This window comes from Euprymna scolopes, chromosome 2, assembly GCF_053919585.1.
Source record: "Euprymna scolopes isolate OS-2025 chromosome 2, ASM5391958v1, whole genome shotgun sequence".
In the NCBI taxonomy this organism is placed as follows: Eukaryota; Metazoa; Mollusca; class Cephalopoda; order Sepiida; family Sepiolidae; genus Euprymna; species Euprymna scolopes.
In genome coordinates this window covers 127,923,612-127,939,014 of record NC_136483.1, presented here as the reverse complement: position 1 = coordinate 127,939,014, position 15,403 = coordinate 127,923,612, and the positions used below count along the sequence as shown (strand labels likewise).

At 28.7% G+C, this 15,403-nt stretch overlaps 1 protein-coding gene across 4 annotated transcripts in view; it reads right to left on the bottom strand.

Moving 5' to 3' along the window:
* Positions 1-15,403, bottom strand: part of LOC145295994 (hydrocephalus-inducing protein-like) — an 865,028-nt gene that overhangs the window by 583,749 nt on the left and 265,876 nt on the right. For all 4 annotated transcript variants that reach the window (XM_080141978.1, XM_080141990.1, XM_080142009.1 and 1 more), the window contains exon 16: positions 6,095-6,198. In XM_080141978.1, coding sequence (XP_079998104.1) covers positions 6,095-6,198 — 104 coding nt within the window. The remainder of the gene's footprint in view (positions 1-6,094; positions 6,199-15,403) is intronic.

Sequence of the window (15,403 nt, the reverse complement as noted above, 5' to 3'; positions counted from 1 at the left end):
GAAAATCATTGATATAGAACATAAAGGGAGTTGTGCTCAGGGTAGACCCTTGAGGGACTCCAACATTAATACTGTGAGCTTCTGATTTCTACCCATCAACCAGTACTCTTATAAACATATCAGAGAGAAATGATTTAATAATTGGGAAGACATTTCTAGCTATATCATAGCTGGAGATCTTGTGAAGTAGACCTTTATGTCATACCCTATCAAAGGTCTTTAATATGTCAAGAGCAATTGTCCTAGAAAGGAAGCCTCCATCGAGAGATTCTCTAATCCTATCAGATATAATCATTAGCACATCTACTGTAGATCTAGCAGAACGGAAATCAGTTTATCTCAGCATTGTTTTCACTTGTCCTGAACCTCCATTTGCCACTGGTATTTACCAACGCTAACTCAGGAGAAGTGTGATTGGAAATGGCACAACTCTTGCCACAAAAATTCCATGCACAGGCACCTTTACAGTGGGTATCTATAGTCTGTCAAGACTGGAGGAAGTTATCATATATCATACCTTTAAAGTTAATTTGTTTTTCACTCTGACATTGATATTAAAAGCTTAAGTTTTCTCTTTAAAAGTTATTAAAACGAACGTCTTAATATACTCAGTCATAGATAAGCAAGCGACTACATAAACGTTAACTAATTTGCATATTACTTTGAAAAGCGAGCATTAATTACTTATTCATTTTTCATAGTTTCTTATTAAATGATTGGTTTCATTGAACTATTACGTTGAATTCTTTTTATGCATAGTTTCTACATTCTGCATAGAATTTAAGATGAAAACGTTTTAGCATACAGAAATATTTTTTATATTCATAAAAATAACCTTGTTGGTGTATGTGTGAAAAGTCTATACCAAACTTCTTTCTGAATATTTAGTCTGCAGAGTTGAAATTTGATATATTTCAACCTGTTGCACATTTTTTATCTGGTTTTTAGCCGGCAAAAGTTACTGCTAAGGGGTCAAAATTGAAAACAAAACAGTTGACCTTAGCAGGGTAAGTCGAATAAAAGATTTCTTTTGGCTGTTACTTTTGTGCATGTGCAAAATTAAACATTCATTGCTCAAAGTAACGTTTTGTATCCATTTGTCAGTAACTCAGACAGTAATGATACTGAAGAGGTAAATAACCATTAAGACTGGAGTTCTAAATATTCTGATTTTGATTCTAGCATATGATACCAGGTCAACCTCATGAAGCATGGCTGAATATTAAACAGTTTTTTATTATTGTATATTGGACAGTTTGGAATTCATATGAGGTGTTTCATGAGAGTTGAATAAGTACAATTTGACATGGGTTTGCACTGATAAAATCAAAGTAGGAAACATGTTAGCCATGTGAAATCATTGATGAAGTAATGGGAAGAATAGAAGAAATTCAACATTGCTATGTAATTGCTCATCTTGAAATTCAATATCAATAAATGATTGTCATCAACAAGCCTCAGAAGTTATCAAATGTTATTACTCCATTCAGTATTTTCAATCATCTCAGAATATTTTTCATTATCCAATTGATTATGTATCCATCTTTTTAACCCTCATCCTCAGTTGACTTTTAACCTTGATAAGTTGTGATTCATGTGCAAAAAATAAAGAGGTAGCTTGTATACAATGAATAAAATGAAATCGTAAAATTATTAGCTAAAGAAAAAAACTGAAATTATCTTTGTCTTCACCTATCACACCTGAAAGTAAATAAATAAAAACCAAAATGAGATCAAATTCACAAGAAAGAGCCACTGGACTATCAGACGATATAATCATTGTGACGTATAACTGTTCAATCATTTTTACTATGAAGATCAAACGTGTAAACATTTCCCTTAAAAATAAAGCAAAAACTGGTTTCCCTTTGATACAAAGATATTTTCTATAGAAAATATTGGTATTCTATGATCTTAATATTATTAACACAACTTTTTACCATTAGACACTATGTAATAATTAAAAGAAAAATGTATTCCAATTATAAAATTGAATATTTTTATGATCTGTGAATGTTATAAAACTATTTACTGATGTATATTTAATAATCTGAGATTAAGTAATTTTATTCCTCACTTTTCAATTGAAATCTGAATTAAACATGATAGACTTAAAAATGTATTCATGCATTTGATCTTATGGCCAAAAAATATTAAGATAAAAATTGAAACACACAAAATTTTGGGGAATATTATTTTCCTTAAGCATGTAATTCAGTTTTCTCATGCTTTTATTTTTTTCTGCTGCATTTATTTTCTATTTGATGAATTGATTTGAAGCTTAAAACTCAAATCAATAAGTTCACAAGCCAAGAAAATATCCTAACAAGACAAATCCCAACAATAGGCTAGCTTTCATCCTACATATAACCTTCAACAAACAAATAACCCTCACTAAAATGTGTAGCTTTTGCCAAATGTGTGCTTTGCTCAGCAATTCTCTGCCTGATGACTCAGCTCTTTGGTGTTCATCTCATATCAACTACAAAACAATGACTGATTGAGTTGACATTCAAATCGACATTTGCATCAGCAGCTAAATTGCAAATGCAACATGCAAACACGCAACTTGATAGTATTTTAATGCCTGGTGTTGCATGCCCTTCATAGAACACATTAAAATGAATCAGGGAAATTATTTGAATAAGACAAACCAAGAAAATTCGTGAAAAGGTGAATCCAATGAGATTAATCTCAACAAAAAGAATATGGATATATTTTTACAGGACTAGTTAAAATAATATCTAAATCAAACAAATATTGCAACAAGATGAATTCTCATGATTTACGTTATTTTATTTGAACATTTTTCTTTCAGTTATTACAATTGTATGTTAGCATATTTTATTTGAACATTTTTCTTTCAGTTATTACAATTGTATGCTAGCATATTTTATTTGAACATTTTTCTTTCAGTTATTACAATTGTATGTTAGCATATTTTATTTGAACATTTTTCTTTCAGTTATTACAATTGTATGTTAGCATATTTTATTTGAACATTTTTCTTTCAGTTATTACAATTGTATGTTAGCATATTTTATTTGAACATTTTTCTTTCAGTTATTACAATTGTATGTTAGCATATTTTATTTGAACATTTTTCTTTCAGTTATTACAATTGTATGTTAGCATATTTTATTTGAACATTTTTCTTTCAGTTATTACAATTGTATGTTAGCATATTTTATTTGAACATTTTTCTTTCAGTTATTACAATTGTATGTTAGCATATTTTATTTGAACATTTTTCTTTCAGTTATTACAATTGTATGTTAGCATATTTTATTTAAACATTTTTCTTTCAGTTATTACAATTGTATGTTAGCATATTTTATTTAAACATTTTTCTTTCAGTTATTACAATTGTATGTTAGCATATTTTATTTGAACATTTTTCTTTCAGTTATTACAATTGTATGTTAGCATATTTTATTTGAACATTTTTCTTTCAGTTATTACAATTGTATGTTAGCATATTTTATTTGAACATTTTTCTTTCAGTTATTACAATTGTATGTTAGCATATTTTATTTGAACATTTTTCTTTCAGTTATTACAATTGTATGTTAGCATATTTTATTTGAACATTTTTCTTTCAGTTATTACAATTGTATGTTAGCATATTTTATTTGAACATTTTTCTTTCAGTTATTACAATTGTATGTTAGCATATTTTATTTGAACATTTTTCTTTCAGTTATTACAATTGTATGTTAGCATATTTTATTTGAACATTTTTCTTTCAGTTATTACAATTGTATGTTAGCATATTTTATTTGAACATTTTTCTTTCAGTTATTACAATTGTATGTTAGCATATTTTATTTGAACATTTTTCTTTCAGTTATTACAATTGTATGTTAGCATATTTTATTTGAACATTTTTCTTTCAGTTATTACAATTGTATGTTAGCATATTTTATTTGAACATTTTTCTTTCAGTTATTACAATTGTATGTTAGCATATTTTATTTGAACATTTTTCTTTCAGTTATTACAATTGTATGTTAGCATATTTTATTTAAACATTTTTCTTTCAGTTATTACAATTGTATGTTAGCATATTTTATTTAAACATTTTTCTTTCAGTTATTACAATTGTATGTTAGCATATTTTATTTGAACATTTTTCTTTCAGTTATTACAATTGTATGTTAGCATATTTTATTTGAACATTTTTCTTTCAGTTATTACAATTGTATGTTAGCATATTTTATTTGAACATTTTTCTTTCAGTTATTACAATTGTATGTTAGCATATTTTATTTGAACATTTTTCTTTCAGTTATTACAATTGTATGTTAGCATATTTTATTTGAACATTTTTCTTTCAGTTATTACAATTGTATGTTAGCATATTTTATTTGAACATTTTTCTTTCAGTTATTACAATTGTATGTTAGCATATTTTATTTGAACATTTTTCTTTCAGTTATTACAATTGTATGTTAGCATATTTTATTTGAACATTTTTCTTTCAGTTATTACAATTGTATGTTAGCATATTTTATTTGAACATTTTTCTTTTAGTTATTACAATTGTATGTTAGCATATTTTATTTGAACATTTTACTTTCAGTTATTACAATTGTATGTTAGCATATTTTATTTGAACATTTTTCTTTCAGTTATTACAATTGTATGTTAGCATATTTTATTTAAACATTTTTCTTTCAGTTATTACAATTGTATGTTAGCATATTTTATTTGAACATTTTTCTTTCAGTTATTACAATTGTATGCTAGCATATTTTATTTGAACATTTTTCTTTCAGTTATTACAATTGTATGTTAGCATATTTTATTTGAACATTTTTCTTTCAGTTATTACAATTGTATGTTAGCATATTTTATTTGAACATTTTTCTTTCAGTTATTACAATTGTATGTTAGCATATTTTATTTGAACATTTTTCTTTTAGTTATTACAATTGTATGTTAGCATATTTTATTTGAACATTTTTCTTTCAGTTATTACAATTGTATGTTAGCATATTTTATTTGAACATTTTTCTTTCAGTTATTACAATTGTATGTTAGCATATTTTATTTGAACATTTTTCTTTCAGTTATTACAATTGTATGTTAGCATATTTTATTTAAACATTTTTCTTTCAGTTATTACAATTGTATGTTAGCATATTTTATTTGAACATTTTTCTTTCAGTTATTACAATTGTATGTTAGCATATTTTATTTGAACATTTTTCTTTCAGTTATTACAATTGTATGTTAGCATATCAGATGAAGAATGTTAATTACTTTTTGGATCAATCAAAAAAATAAAGAAACATGCAAAGAAAAAAGATGAAATATGAGTGAAAGGGAATTGAATCATTATTATCTAATGACAAAAATCATAGTGAATCTAATGAAGATAATCTATGAGAGAAAATGGGGTGTAAATTACAGCACATTAATTATACAAGGAGTATTCCACAATCAAGGGTTGGTGCTATACAATCTTTGTGTCGGGTAGCATAATCTCTGATGGAAGGATAAAAATGTCACTCACAGAAATAGGCTTTGGATGATCAGATGGAATTTTTAAGTCAATCAAACTTTTTCAATGCATTTATTAAGATTTTTGCATTAAAATTGATTATTTAAAATCTTATTGGATCAAGAATATTAATTGCATTGTCTTTTTTAATCTCTTTGTTAATTCAGATTATGTACTATCCATCCCTACTTGTTTTGCTCAGAAGTTGTTTAATTGACCTCCTCCCCCTCAATTTCTTTAAAATAAGCTTTAAATATAATGCAGTATAGTTGGAATACCTCACATATGATGGATTTAATTTCATAAATAAATAATTTTTAATAGGGGACGAATTAACATTGGAGAGGACAGGAAAACTAACTTACTAATCTTTTAATCATGAGGAAGATTTACTAAGAATTTTAAAATCAATTCAAATGACTTTTTATTCAAAAATTTAAATGCTTCCAAATTTCTTTAAAGCTCCAAAGTGTTACAAAATAATTCATTTTTTAAAAATCATTTATATATAGGGTTTTGTTTTAACAGCATTCTTAAACAGAGATACAGAAAAACAGATACACCACATTTATATAGATATACACATACCTGATTGAATCATTCAAATTTGCAGTGATCAGCAAAATTAATTTCCCTTCTGAGGGAATACTGTCGTTGTTTGGAAAAACTCGGAATACTGAACAAGGTTGACTCTGTAAAACGAAATGTAGTTTATCTATATAAATAAAACAGTGGATGTATATATGTGTGTGTATATGTGTAAATATTTAACCGATAAACTCATAAACTACAGGTCACATAACACTGAAATTAACAAGGAATAGTAATCATGCACCAAGTTTGGTTTATAACAAGCAAAATCTTTGTTTGGATGGATGAATAACGTGTTCAGAAATAATATTCTGGCAAATTGAAGTGCAAAATGTTCATTTCAACTTGCCAGCATATTATTTCTATTACTTTTGTGCAAATGAACAAATTCATTCATAGCTTGAAGTGGTTTAATTTTAAATCTTTCTTATTTTTTAGTCGCCAGTTCAAACAGTAGGGAATGCGGCTGGAGCGCTAAATGTTTTGGTTTTAATTCTAGCTGATGGCACCCAAGTCATTTTTTTTTAATCTTTGAAAATTAGTAATATTTTCTTAAAAAAAGATTTCTGCCTCAACAGAAAAATATTCAACAAAATGTTTACCTGGATGATTATTTTACCGAAAACTATTAATAATAAACTATAAAAAGGAAGATACTAGAATTTTTTAAAAAATATATTTTATTTACACTCATGCATTTATGCACTAATAAAAATGTAATTGGCATTTTGTTGCACTTTTTAAGATTTTAAATATTTATAATATTTCTCATTAATTGCATATAAAACATTATAAGAAAGACGTAAAATTATCCAATTGTATCAGTACATTTTAGCAAATTATGTAAATATATTTTGTAAAAAATGATTATTTAGTAAATTGATCTGAAATTTATTTGATTTTAAAAGAAATAAGATGGATTGAAAAATTTTAAATCAATAAATTATTATACATTTTGTCATTATAAAAAAGTATGATTGAATTCATTTTGATTGGGAAAAGAAAAAAAATTATAAAATCCAAAATCAGCCAATTATTAATAAATTTTGTCATTATAAAAAAATTATTTATGTACATTCGACATACTTTATGTATACTATTTAATTTTAATGAAATAAAACGTAAAACATTTTTTCTCATTATAATTATTAATATAGAACAATAATCGTTTTTATGACAATATATTGATAATTCGCTGATATGTTTTTTAGCAATGTTGTTTTTTCTTTTGCAAATAAAAATTAATCTAATAATCATATTTTTATAACGACAAAATTTTTTGATAATTTAATGATTTTAGATTTTTCTCACGATTTAAAATTTTTCTCACGATTTAAAATTTTTCTCACGATTTAAAATTTTTCTTCTAATGTTTTATATGCAATTAATTTTATTTCTTCTGTCAAAAAATTATAATCAATATAATAATCGTTTTTATGATGAGAAAAATTATAAATATTTAAAATCTTAAAAAGTGCAACAAAATGCCAATTACATTTTTATTAGTGCATAAGGCACATCTGACTGAGTGTAAATAAAATATTAATTCTTTTTTATTCTAGTATCTTCCTTTTTATAGTTTATTATTAATAGTTTTCGGTAAAATAATCTTCCAGGTAAACATTTTGTTGAATATTTTTCTGTTGAGGCAGAAATCTTTTTTCAAGAAAACACCTAACTTTTTAAAATTATATTCATCAACAACATTAATAACAACAAAAATAATAAAATATTTATTATTTAATAAAACATGCTCAGAATAACATGAAAAGTGTCATCACATAATGTAATATTTGTTTTATTATTCAATAATACAAGAAGTTTTTTCTTTTTTTTTGTTTTGTAATAACACAAGATGTATTAAAAAATAAAGTAATTTTTTTCAAATAAATATATTGTTTCGTTTTTCGTGTCTTGACTCCGTTCTGTTCAGTTGCGTAATCAACTGTATCCACTCCAATAGTTTGATTTTTGCCAAACACTGATCTTAGATATTACTTTAAAAAATATACAAATTTATTTTCTTTTGGAGGAGGAGGCTATTTTTAAAACTATATCTACATCAGTATTTTCTTTAAATTTCTATTTTTGAGCGATTATCGAGATTCCCGAGATGTGATTCTCTCATGTCGAACATTTTTTTTTGTTCTAAAGCAACACTCGACTCTACTTTTTTTAAAACTAAATAAACGTTTTAAAATAAGTTGAAACACTAAAAACTTACAAAGCTAGGTAGAAAATGAACACTTAGAAAATCGATTTTTTATATTTTAAAACAACAGCAAACAAGTAAATATAATAAAAAAAAAAATGGTTGTAGTCTCTTTTAAAAACAATACCCCCTCCAAGAATGGTCCTAAAATGTGTTTTCAATCGATATGTATTCAATAATGGAGAGTTTTCCTACCTATCAAAAATGGACGAGTTTTCCTAAATTTTACGCTGCATCCAATTTATAATAATTAATTCTAAATATAATCTTCGTTAAGTTTAACTATTTTAATTTAATACGGCCAATGAGTAAAACTTTGTTTCATCTGAAGGTAAAGTTATTTGTTTAGCAAAGTTTAGTATCTGTTCTGAGACTACACCACCTTTTCTGTCCACGTTTAGTGGAGGAGACATCCTTCTTGACTTGTTTTTCTTACTAAATAAAATAAGTTAAATCACAAACAACTTAGCAAGCTAGGCAGAAAAATCGATTTTGCCTATTTTAAAACAACAGTAAATAAGTATAGACATTTTTTTTTAATGTTATGCAGTCTGTAGTTTCGTTTTTTAACAGAATAAATGCTTTAAAATAAGTTGAACCAGAACCACTAACAACTTAGCCAGCTAGGTAGAAAATGAACACTTAGAAAATCCATTTTACCTTTTTTAAAACGACAGTAATTAACTAAAAATATTCTTAAAAATATTTGGGGGGGGGAGTAGTCTCTTTTTAAAACAATATCTCCTTCAAGAATGATCCTAAAATGTGCGTATGCATTTTTGGTGCTGTACGCTATTTGTAAATAGTGTTTTCATGAGCAATTAAAGTTTTCACGATATCTGTTTTTTATTCAATTGTAAGGTGGAAGCACAGAATAGATACAAAACACCTCTCCTCTCCATGTTAAGAATGGCTTTCAAAATAATAAAATTATTATTTCAGCACGGTACCAAAAGACGGACGTACACGAATGCTACCCCTATAGCGAAATATGCATCGTCTTCGATGTTGTACGTAGTTCGACTGAGGGAGCCAGCGATTATTATTTTTACAAGGAGAGAATTTTTGCGGGTGTGACCTATTTTTTTTTTTTTTATTTATTTATTTTGGCTTGAACAACCTAGCGCATGATTTTTGTTATGATTTTATGTTTTTTCTGTTTGGATATTTTTATTTATTTATTTTTTTGCCGGAGTTTATGTAGTTATATTAACAGGAAAATTGATGAAAGCCAAAATGGAATCCACGCTATTTTTAAATATTATTTTCAAGTTTAATTAAATTTTAAGATATCTGCGTTATTTTTTATTTAAAAATAAAAAATAAAAATTTTAAGTTCGCTCGAACTTTATGGATTTTTTTCTTATTATTGTTTTTGTATTCTTTGTTGTTATTGTCTTTTTGTTTTTTTGCCGGATTTAACAAACAATAAAATGAAAGCAAAGCAAAGCAACCCCCCCCCAAAAAAAAATTGGTGCTTATGCACTTATGTTCCCGTTATATATTTTTTAATGGTTTAAGGTATCATAAAACTTTAATTAAAATTGAAAATACTATTTAAAAATAGCGCAGGTACTTTCACCTAATAATTTAATAAAAACAGGTATCATAAAACTTTAATTAAAATTGAAAATACTATTTAAAAATAACGTGAGTACTTTCACCTAACAATTTAATAAAAACAGGTATCGTAAAACTTTAATTAAACTTAAAAGTACTATTTAAAAATAGCGCGGATCCGCCGGATCAATAAGTGCACTAGCACTAAATAACATTTCACTGTGTTTCGATCTACGACATTCCATGTACACACTGAAGCTTTTTGTTTATCGCCACAAGTGCTAATTTTGACTTTCACAATTACTTATAACGAAAACTCCGGCAGAAAAAAAAAAATATCCATCCAAAATAAATAAATAAATAAATAAAATTTAAAAAAAAAAAACAGATAAAATCATAATAACAAAATAATGCGCAAAGTTCAAGCTAAAATAAATAAATAAAAAAAAAAAAAACTAGGTCACAAAAATTCTTTCCCTGTAAAAATAATAACGGCTCCCTCAGTCGAATAACGTACAACATCAGAGCCGATGCGTAATTCGCTAGTGGGATTGCACTCGTGTACATACATCAGTCAATCACATTTTATAACTTAATCCTGTTTATTTTTTTATTTGTTAAACACGTGGTTAATCACGGTAGTCTTGCAGTTAAGTTCTGGCAAAATTCGACAACTCTAGAAGGGTCACATCAGTATTTCACACCGTCAAATCACGAATATTACGAATTATTAGTTTTAAAATAAAAATAAAAATTATTAAAGTTTTAAAATTAAAAATATGTAATTAATGTAAAAAAAAGTTTAATATTAATAATATTAAGAACTTGATTAAACGAACAAAATACATATATTTATATATTTATAATTATTTATTTAACAGAAAAATGAAACAATTTTTAGAAAGTGTATTATTGTCTTAACAGAAAAACGAACAAAATAAAATCTGAAGTAATGAACCACGTAACAAAATATAAATTTATACAAAATGAAATAAGTTTGAAAATTAAACATTTCTTAAGTGTATTGTTGTGTTATGCTTTTAATAATTCGTGGAAATGTGTGTCCTTTCTCATGCCGTCTCCACAACTCTTCCATTAGATGGGAATGGAACAAATTTTCATATTTTTTATATTAATTACATAATATATTTTATATAATTTACATATTTTTTTATTTTATAACTTTAATAATTTTTATTTTTATTTTAAAACTAATAATTCATAATATTCGTTATTTGACGGTGTAAAATACTGATGTGATCCTTCTACAGTTGTCAAACTTTGCCGGGATTTAATTGCAAGACTGCCATAATCACATCCTTACATTTGAAATAATAGTGTGATTAAATTATATCTATTGTTCATTTCAAAATGTAAACAAACTTCTGGCTAAATTAAGCGATACTGGTGTTGAACATAAAGAGTCCCTTTTTAAGGATTAGATTTTTCAACTAATATTTTAAAGTTTTACGATACCTTTTTGTTCATTAAACTGTTAGGTGGAAGTACAGAATAGTTATTTACAGCCAGGCACACAAGCAGCTTTGATTAAAACGAAAAGATAACATCAATAGTCCTAACAAGCGATCAGTTAGTATACACGTAGTTGCAGCCGGCAGGTATTGTGTAAATGTAGTAATAATAGTCACTTAGCGTGGTTTGACAGAAAGGTTAGTGTAAATAGTTACAGTGGAAAAACCGCAATATCCAAATCTGTAAAGTATATTTTTCTTTTTAAATCGATATTATATCAAAATATATTTTTAAAAATCTCAAATAAAGCAGAATAACATGGAGATTATTATTTTTATCACTATTCCAAAGGAATTCATTAAATATTTGGTGAAGAAATTAAAATGTTTTTTTTTATGCTTCATTACGGCTTCATTCCTTATTCTTGCTCACCCCCTCTCTCTCTCTCCATATATCTTTCTCTCTCTCTCTCTCTCTCTCTCTCTCTCTCTCTCTCTCTCTCTCTCTCTCTCTCTCTCTCTGTAAAAATCAATGTGAAAGCGATAAGAAAAATCACTATTCCAAACGAATTCGAAATATTTGGTGAAGAAATAAAAAAAGTTTTTTTTAATGCTATACCTACGGCTTCATTCCTTATTCTCGCTCCTCCCCCCCCTCTCTCTCTCTCTCTCTCTCTCTCTCTCTCTCTGTGTAAAATCAATGTGCAAGCAAAAAGAAAATATAAAACACTTGAAATAGCATCAACGATTCTAGTAAGCAGTCTGATTCTGTAAAAATAAAGAGTAGTAGTAACAGTAATAGTTCCAACGGACAGTTATTAAATGTTATGTTATAGTAGTAAGAATAGTTGCCCGGTGGGAAAACCCTCAGAACCGATTTTGTAAAAAAGATTTTTTTTAATCGATATTATATCAAATTATATAAAATAATATCTGAAATGAAACATAAAAACATGGAGATTATTATTATCACTATTCCAAAGGAATTCATTAAATATTTGGTGAGGAAATTAAAAATTTGTTTTTTCAAGCAGTACCTACAGCATCATTACTCAATAGTAGTCTGCAAGTAACATTTTATTTGTTGAGCAGTTACTTGCTCGACTAATATATGGCATACAATATAATATTCACTAGAGAATTGGCTCTGTAATAATAAATACGAAATCTGCATGAATTAAAATATTTTTAAGCATATTTTATGATCGGGCAAGACCCCCATCCCGCCAGTAATAAATGAAATAGGAAAAAAAAAAAGTAAAATTAACATATACACGCATGTGTGTTGAATTCGGAAGATATAATTAGTTATAAACACGTATATATGGTCAAAGAAATCTCTCCACCCCTCCGCCAAATATGGTTAGCCATGTTACTGGAAGCATTGTGGTGTGCGGGACAAGTTAAGTGTTATCCTAAATCATTCTAGTCCTATAAAATTACTAACTTTGTTATTTCTTCTCTTTTAAATTTCTTATTCCATTTTGTAATTTGTAATTATGTGTATTTTACTAATTCATATATGCATTTGTCTTTTGTTTTCTTTGCTCAGTTTTAAATTCTCCCCCCCCCCCAACAAAAGACCAACCACGTTCTCTCCTAGCTTAAATGATAAATTCCATGCTCTGTACTAAGGCTAGAGATAAAATACCTTAGGCAGGATAAATTTTCCGAAATTAAAAAAAACGTAGATTTATTTTTTCTACCGTAGAAGTCAGAAGAACTTTATTTAAGTAATATACTTAATATCTACAATTGCTATATGCTCGCTTGTATTAATAAAGCGGCCTCGTTGATATCTCTACCAAACCTCTGGATATAGCTTATAATCAACTGTTACTATAATTGTAACTGAAATCTACAGTGATCTTAGCTGCGTCACTAGATACAATGTTTTGTCCCCAACCTTACTGACTGCCTATAAATATGAATTCCAAATCACGGCGAAATAATTGTTTCTCTTTACCTCCAAGACGACTGCCTATGTCTAACCTGCATGCAAAATAGGGGAAAAGAAGGGAAATTTTTATTCCTTTCTCCCAAGCATAAACAATACCTGAAACTCTAAATTCTAATGAAACTTTACTGTATTCTGTAAGTTAATAACCTCGACCCTTGAAAGCTAACAATCTGCCCTCCCCTCTCTAGCTGCCACTAAAACCCTACATTACACACGCCTTAGTAGTGGAATCCTTAGCCACCAGTTCCTAACTTTTCACATGCTAACCGCCTAACAGTCATCACTAAACATCTATACATTTCTACCTCTGACATGCATTAGAGTTCATTCCTATCCAGTTTGGTACTTACCAGCCAACGTATGCACTCGGATGCAAAGCGATCTTCATTACATAACAATGCCTCTCCCTAGATAGTATTTCAGCGAACAATAATAAACCAAATCCGATACTCCCTGTTATGCAAAATGCTCGATGACTCTTAAATGAAAACTGAAATTATCTCCCTTCAATAGTAGAAACACTAACACAACATCTATCTATTTGCATCGACTGAAAACTTGCCCAAATATCTATTTTACTTAACTACACATACGGAATACGCCATGACTTAAAATGTACCTCCAGTTATACCCTTACTGTACTGCACCCACATCTTAACCCTGCTAAATCTAAATATACAGTGACTGGGCAAAACTCTTAGCTCAAATCCTAATACCTACTCACATTATAACGCTATCCTGTACCTAAACTAACATAAAGTTAAATGGAAAAATCTAAGGTAAAAGTCTTAATCCGCACTAACACTTTTCTAACAAGCCTGCTCACATAACTGCTTCCACTGCATGTCCCTAAATCACTTTGAGGAGTGTAACTATTCATTAGATATATAACGTCTACAAATTAACCCTGTAACATTAACTAACCACACGGGGTCGCAGAACTACCTGGATTAGGACCCAGGCGCAGAGCAAAACCTCTCAGGGCTGATGGACCCAGTAGATCTTCCCAGATCACCCGTCTAGGAGAAGGAAAACTCTAAAACTAAACCAACTTAGAACTAATTTAGCTGATGTTGAAGCATTTCTCCTAACAAATACCCCGGATATCTTAGCACTAAGTGAGACTAACCTACACTCCTCCATCCCCTCTAACTACTTTAACATGCCTGGCTATCTCCCACTCTGCCGTACGGACTCTGACAGACATATGCATGGACTTGGAGTCTACATTCATAACACCCTCCCCCTGACTAGAGAAACAAACCTAGAAACAGACGATCAAGCCTTTATGTGCATTAGACTAAACATACAACATAACATTAGCTACTTTTATTTTCTCTACCGCTCTCCCTCGACCCAGGACTGCACCATAATAAACAAAATCTCTGACAGCATAGACACAGCACTCTCCCTCGACACTAGCGCACAAGTACATGTATTTGGTGACTTTAATCTTCACCACAAAAACTGGGTTGGATTCTCTACTCACACAGATGCAGTGGGCAGCACAACACATAGCTTCGCTATATCTCACTCCCTATCACAAATGGTTATGTTTCCAACCCGTTTCCCTGACCAGCAAGAACAACACGCATAACTTCTAGATCTGTTTCTGATGACAGTTCCTGAGGATTGTATAACAAATGCTGACAGCCCACTCAGGAACGCTGATCATGCAGTGATAATGGTCGAAATCACCTTAAACTCTAGACCCAAAACTGAAGAGCCAGTGCTCAAAACAACGAGATATTATAAAAAGGCTGACTGGGAAGCCATCAGAGATGTTCCATGGGGAAATATTTTTTCTCTTCCTGCTGAACAGTGCGCAAATGAGACCACTGAATTGTTCAAAACAGCAATTGAAGCACATGTTCCCATACGGAAATTTTATAGCAAGCCCCACTCTCCCCAATGGTTTACTTCTACTTGCGCAACTGCCATTGCTCAAAGGCAGCATGCATACCGCAGATTTAACCAAGATAAGTCCAGTTCAAAGAGACAGAAGTATCTGGAAGCTAGAAGTAACGTTAAGAAGGAAATAGCGACAGTTAAGAGAGAATTTACTGAAACCAGTAAAAAACGCATCGAAGCACAAAAATTAG